At 45.9% G+C, this 7,399-nt stretch overlaps 1 protein-coding gene across 3 annotated transcripts in view; it reads left to right on the forward strand.

Moving 5' to 3' along the window:
• clta (clathrin, light chain A) overlaps positions 1-5,699 on the forward strand; it is an 18,523-nt gene extending 12,824 nt beyond the window's left edge. The window contains exons 5-7 of one of the 3 annotated variants that reach the window (XM_083533134.1): positions 262-315; positions 4,222-4,257; positions 4,957-5,699. In XM_083533134.1, the coding sequence (XP_083389260.1) occupies positions 262-315; positions 4,222-4,257; positions 4,957-5,128 (262 nt within the window). In that variant the 3' untranslated portion in view covers positions 5,129-5,699. The remainder of the gene's footprint in view (positions 1-261; positions 316-4,221; positions 4,258-4,956) is intronic. The other 2 variants (XM_083533135.1, XM_083533136.1) reach the window with 2 other exon arrangements.
• Positions 5,700-7,399: the final 1,700 nt, after the last annotated feature.

Genomic DNA, 7,399 nt, shown 5'->3' on the forward strand with positions numbered 1-7,399 from the left:
TTTATCTTCCATCTACTCTGTTGTGTTTCTCTAACACAATCTCACACTGTGTTCTGATTGGCTCACACACTCATCTCTGACTGATACAATAATGTGTGTCTTTGACCTTGACTTCTCCTTGATTTCCCTCTGTCCTTTCACTGCGCTCTCTGTCTCTCACTCTCTCTCTCTCTCTCTCTCTCTCTCTCTCTCTCTCTCTCTCTCTCTCTCTCTGTGTGCTCTCTCCTGATTGGCTGCCTCTCCTCTGGTGGATATTTCCAGGGTTTTGGATGAGGATTTCTACAAGCAGCCCTTCGCTCACCTGATCGGTTATGTGTATGTTTGCTCAACTAACATCCTTACTTTTCCTTTTCTCACGCACTCGTCCATCTTTTCTCACGCACTCGTCCATCTTTTCTCACGCACTCGTCCATCTTTTCTCACGCACTCGTCCATCTTCTCTCCCTCGCACTCGTCCATCTTTTCTCCCTCGCACTCGTCCATCTTTTCTCCCTCGCACTCGTCCATCTTTTCTCCCTCGCACTCGTCCATCTTTTCTCCCTCGCACTCGTCCATCTTTTCTCCCTCGCACTCGTCCATTTTTTCTCCCTCGCACTCGTCCATCTTTTCTCACGCACTCGTCCATCTTTTCTCACGCTCACGCACTCGTCCATCTTTTCTCACGCTCACGCACTCGTCCATCTTTTCTCACGCACTCGTCCATCTTTTCTCACGCACTCGTCCATCTTTTCTCCCTCGCACTCGTCCATCTTCTCTCCCTCGCACTCGTCCATCTTCTCTCCCTCGCACTCGTCCATCTTCTCTCCCTCGCACTCGTCCATCTTTTCTCCCTCGCACTCGTCCATCTTTTCTCCCTCGCACTCGTCCATCTTTTCTCCCTCGCACTCGTCCATCTTCTCTCCCTCGCACTCGTCCATCTTTTCTCCCTCGCACTCGTCCATCTTTTCTCCCTCGCACTCGTCCATCTTTTCTCCCTCGCACTCGTCCATCTTTTCTCCCTCGCACTCGTCCATCTTTTCTCCCTCGCACTCGTCCATCTTTTCTCCCTCGCACTCGTCCATCTTTTCTCCCTCGCACTCGTCCATCTTTTCTCCCTCGCACTCGTCCATCTTTTCTCCCTCGCACTCGTCCATCTTTTCTCCCTCGCACTCGTCCATCTTCTCTCCCTCGCACTCGTCCATCTTCTCTCCCTCGCACTCGTCCATCTTCTCTCCCACGCACTCGTCCATCTTCTCTCCCACGCACTCGTCCATCTTTTCTCCCACGCACTCGTCCATCTTCTCTCCCTCGCACTCGTCCATCTTCTCTCCCTCGCACTCGTCCATCTTCTCTCCCTCGCACTCGTCCATCTTCTCTCCCACGCACTCGTCCATCTTTTCTCCCTCGCACTCGTCCATCTTTTCTCCCTCGCACTCGTCCATCTTTTCTCCCGTCCATCTTTTCTCCCTCGCACTCGTCCATCTTTTCTCCCTCGCACTCGTCCATCTTTTCTCCCTCGCACTCGTCCATCTTTTCTCCCTCGCACTCGTCCATCTTTTCTCCCTCGCACTCGTCCATCTTCTCTCCCTCGCACTCGTCCATCTTCTCTCCCACGCACTCGTCCATCTTCTCTCCCACGCACTCGTCCATCTTCTCTCCCACGCACTCGTCCATCTTCTCTCCCACGCACTCGTCCATCTTTTCTCCCACGCACTCGTCCATCTTCTCTCCCTCGCACTCGTCCATCTTCTCTCCCTCGCACTCGTCCATCTTCTCTCCCACGCACTCGTCCATCTTCTCTCCCTCGCGCACTCGTCCATCTTCTCTCCCTCGCGCACTCGTCCATCTTCTCTCCCTCGCGCACTCGTCCATCTTCTCTCCCTCGCGCACTCGTCCATCTTCTCTCCCTCGCGCACTCGTCCATCTTCTCTCCCTCGCGCACTCGTCCATCTTCTCTCCCTCGCGCACTCGTCCATCTCAGCTTCTCCTCTTTCACTCTCAGTTCCACGCTCTGACGCATGACTTTCACTCGTCGTCTTTATCTGTTTTGTTTTACCCTCTGTGGTGAACATGTGCGAGGTGTCGTGTGTCCGTGCTCACGTCACTCGTTCTTCTTATTTGTTCATTTATTCATTAGTTTTCATCCAGTCGTCACACGCTTTTATAGTTTTTCACCAAATGTCTCATTTCATTCAGTTGATTTTTTTTAAAGAAAAAACTTTTGTCTCTGTTTCAGGAATAGTAGTGATGTCATAGTTTGTCAGATGGTTAGCATTAGCCTGGTATCAGCACTATCTGAATTCATAAAAATTCCTATAATCAGCTAGCCTTAGCTTAGTGTTAGCATGACATTCCTCCCTCCCCCTTCCAGGCCCAGTGGGTGTGGCCTCCTGCCTTATTGTTAGCTTCTGAGGCACTGTAATGTTAGCCTACCATCTAGGTTTTATTTTTATATAAATTTCAGTTTAAACTGGACAGTTAGTGTCGCTGCTAATGTAGCTTAGATGTGTCTGTGAATCGTCTAGCGGGGCTTCAGAGTTCGCTTAGCATGCAGCCGTCATGTTCATCGACAAGCCCCGCACTTATCCTACAGTAAAAAAATAAACGTGTGCAAAATAAAAATAAAAAAGAATAAAATGATTTGTAAACCTCATAATTTATTCACAAATGAGCAGAGAAAACGTGTCACACGTGTAAACTGAGGAAATTTACCATTTCAAATTTGATGGCTGCATCACGTCTCAAAAAAGTGACCCTCTGTAGCATCACATCTTCAGTCCGTATGCACGTGTCTGATACAGGATTCTATCTGCTCCACAGTTCTGCGTTTCCTTTGTTGTATTTTTCGCTTCATTAAGTGCCAAAAGGTGAAAGGTCCAGACTGCAGCAGGTCAGTTCAGCACCTGGACTCTTCTACTATGAGGTCATGCTGGTGGAATAGATGCAGTATGCAGTTAGCATTTCTGGATGGAAGCAGTTGTTGGTCTAAAACCTGTATAAAGCTTTCAGCATTGATGGAACATTTCCAGATGTAAAAGCGGCCCATTCCACAGGCACTAATGCACCACCATACCATCAGAGATGCAGCTTCTAGAACTGAGTGCTGATAACCAGTCAGATGGTCCCTCTCCTCTTTAGTCCGGAGGACGTGGTGTCCATGGTTTCCAAACAGAATAAAAATGTCTATTCGTCTGACCACAGAACAGTTTTCCACTTTACTTCAGTAGATTTTAAATGAGCTTTGGCTCAGAGAAGATCGAGGTGTTTCTGGATCATGTTCACAGTATGATGGAGATTTAACCTGCAGTTGTGGACGACGTGGCAACGATTTTTGGAGGTGTTCATGATCCCATGCAGTGATTCTTCATTACAGAATCATCACTGGTTTAAATGGAGTGGCCCCTGAGGGCCCGAAGATCACGATCTAATGATTTTCACCCTCATGCACAGACATTTCTCCAGATTCTGTTCATCTTTTAATGATTTGATGTGTCTGTGAATGATGAGATTTTACACTGTTTTGAAGTTTGATGTTGAACATTATTGTGAAATCGTTCCACAGTTTGTAGACGCAGTCTAGACTGGTGAAGCCCTGCCCATCTTCACTTCTGAGAGCCTCTGCCTCTGTAATATACACTATTCATACCCCAGTCATCTCACTGACCTGCTGCCAATCAACCTCATTAGTTACTACATGTTTCTCCGACGGTTTCATTTCAATAATAATGACTCCTTCCAGACTTTTGTTGCCGAGTCGTCACTTTTTTGAGACGTGTTGCAGAATCGAATTCCGAATGACCTGATGTTTTTTTTGAAACCGGTCCATTTCCTCACTGTGATGTTTTCATGGGGTTCTGAGATTCACAAATCCATGTGATCTGTTTTTATTTACATTTTGCAGTCCTAAATGATTTGTGGGTGTGTGGGCGTGGCCTAAAAGGAAACGGTGTAGGAAGCTGAATAAGAGGAGGAGGATGATGATGATGATGGCTGCAGGCTAAGTGCACCTGGAGTGATGTTTGTGTGTGTGTGTGTGTGTGTGTGTGTGTGTGTGTGTGTGTGTGTGTGTGTGTGTGTGTGTGTGTGTGTGTCTTTTTGTCCTCCGCATGTCTGCTTTTCCCATCACCTGCATCCACGTCCTTTTTCTTCTTTCTCCTTTCCTTTTCTTTTCATTTCCTAGATTTATATCTGACTTGTGCTCTGTTTCTTCCTTGTGTTTCTTTTCTCTATGCACCTTTTAAGCACTCATATTAACCATCCTTGCTACCGCCTAGACCAGTTAAGTAAAAAAACAGAAACGAACAGAAGAATGATGATGATGAATATTGAGAAAAGAGAAACTGAAGTAGGAGATGATTAAAGGGGAAGAGATTGTTAATGAGCTGTTAATGCTAAGAGTGTGGATGATGACGTTGTGGTGGTGGTGACGTGGTGTGTGTGTGTGTGTGTGTGTGTGTGATCATGACATACTGGCTCTCATGCTCATTTTGCTTCGTGTGAGTGTGAATAGTTAGCACTGTCTGTCTCGTACTCGTGTTGTTCACGCGCGCGTTTGTGTTGCATGGCCAAAAGTTTTTGGACATCCGAATTTCCTCCCACCCAACTGTAATTTGAAAAAAATCTGACTTGAACTAGGAGACCCAAACCTGTTTCAGCATGAAGCCAGTTCCATGAAGATCTGCTTCTCATGGCTTGGAAGAGCTGGAACATCTCCTATAGAGCTCGTGGGATGAACGCTGACTGCACCCTGGGCTTCCTGATTTTACTCACACCCTTGTAGCTGAATGAATCTCCACAAAATCTAGTGGAACATCTTCCTGGGAGAGTGGAGGACATGGACATCTTATGTGCAGGTGTCCATAAACTTTTGGCCATCCACTGGTGTGAGTGTATGAGTTTGGTTAGGGTGCCCTGTGTGTGTTTAGGTGTGTATAAATGTGTAGGTGTGTGTATAATGTGTGTGTGTGTGTGTGGCAGGGCGGCGGAGGACGCCATCATGTCGGAGGTGGATGACAGCAGTCCGGGGACAGAGTGGGAGCGCGTCGCTCGCCTCTGCGACTTCAACCCCAAATCCAGCAAACAGGCCAAAGACGTGTCCCGCATGCGCTCGGTCCTCATCTCGCTCAAACAGACCCCGCTCATGCGCTAAACACACACACACACACACACACACACACACACACTCTCGCATTCGCACAGCTCCCAGCGGTTCCTGTGGGTCGCATCACTTCCTGTCTGCGCCCACTGAAATCTCTCACACACACATCTATATAATATATTATATTATATTAATACAGAATCTCCCAGCAGCCCCTGGGGCAGAGCTCTTACTGTCTGAGTAATGACCACACACACACACACACACACACACACACACACACACACACACACACATTCCATCTATAAATATATCCTTGTGTAATAATGATACTTGTTTGTTTTATGGACCAAACTTCAGGATTGTGTTTCCATTTACAGCCCTGTGTGTGTGTGTGTGTGTGTGTGTGTGTGTGTTATCCAATCTATGCAGGACTGAAGTGTATAGCCTGTGTGTGTGTGTGTTTTTTGTGCTGTTTGTTTCGTGGTGTGTGTGTGTGTGAGAGCGTGAGTAAAAGCCGGATCAGTGTACCCTTCACAGCTAGTCGTTCAGAACTCCACACTTCGGTTCTTCTTCTCGTTGTTGTTTTTGTTGAAGATTCTGATTAAACGTGACTGAAACAAGGAGGCTTTTATTTATTTATTTATTTATTTGTTTGTTTGTTTATTTAAAACCCTGTTTCTCAAAACCACACCCCATTATCACAACTGACTGACGTGTTCCACAGGGAAATGTTGGGTGTGAGGGTGAGGGGGTGCACATACTTTTGAATGGTGGTTATTATAAATGGAGATGTGGGTGGGAGAAAAGGGGAGTGTGTGAGGGTGAAGTAATTAAATAGATGGGGATGAGATGTAAGCGCTTTACACTGCAGCTGTGTCTCAAATCTCACACACTGAGGTTTTGAAGTGTATAAAGTGTCCCAAACCTCAGTGTGTCTCAAATCTCACACACTGAGGTTTGGGACACTTTATACACTTCAATTGATTCACTTTATATTTTAAGGAAGCTGCAGTGGGAATTCCCAGTGTGCACTGCACTGCTGTGATGGAGCTCCTCTGATGAAAGAGCATGCAGTGAGCGAGAAATGACGCTGTGTGTCTCTGCTGATTAAATATTATTATAATATACAAGAAATAAAATAATACAATATAAGAATTGATGTAAAGTTACAGCCTGTGGCCGCTAGATGGCAGTGAATGACGTGTATGGGACTAAAACAATTTTATATACATCATTCAGTCACAAGAATGAACAGTGTGACGTCACGCCTTCATCACGTCTCACCTGTACGAGTCCAGGTGCACCAGACAGGTAAGAGTCAGGGTTTACACACACACACACACACACACACTTTCCTTCATATCAGACATGTGGACTCATATTCCACACTTTTCACCCTGTAACTCACCCCAGGGGTCAATACACACCTGATCCTCACTAATCCCCCCTTTATACTAATACACACCTGATCCTCACTAATCCCCCCTTTATACTAATACACACCTGATCCTCACTAATCCCCCCTTTATACTAATACACACCTGATCCTCACTAATCCCCCCTTTATACTAATACACACCTGATCCTAACTAATCCCCCCTTTATACTAATACACACCTGATCCTCACTAATCCCCCCTTTATACTAATACACACCTGATCCTCACTAATCCCCCCTTTATACTAATACACACCTGATTCTCACTAATCCCCCCTTTATACTAATACACACCTGATCCTCACTAATCCCCCCTTTATACTAGTACACACCTGATCCTCACTAATCCCCCCTTTATACTAATACACACCTGATCCTCACTAATCCCCCCTCTATACTAATACACACCTGATCCTCACTAATCCCCCCTTTATACTAATACACACCTGATCCTCACTAATCCCCCCTTTATACTAATACACACCTGATCCTCACTAATCCCCCCTTTATACTAATACACACCTGATCCTCACTAATCCCCCCTTTATACTAATACACACCTGATCCTCACTAATCCCCCCTTTATACTAATACACACCTGATCCTCACCAAACCCCCCTTTATACTAATACACACCTGATCCTCACTAATCCCCCCTTTATACTAATACACACCTGATCCTCACTAATCCCCCCTTTATACTAATACACACCTGATCCTCACTAATCCCCCTTATATTAATACACACCTGATCCTCACTAATCTTCCCTTTATACTAATACACACCTGATCCTCACTTATCCCCCCTTATATTAATACACACCTGATCCTCACTAATCCCCCTTATATTAATACACACCTGATCCTCACTAATCTTCCCTT

The sequence above is a fragment of the Silurus aristotelis genome (assembly GCF_946808225.1).
Source record: "Silurus aristotelis genome assembly, chromosome: 27".
In the NCBI taxonomy this organism is placed as follows: domain Eukaryota; kingdom Metazoa; phylum Chordata; class Actinopteri; order Siluriformes; family Siluridae; genus Silurus; species Silurus aristotelis.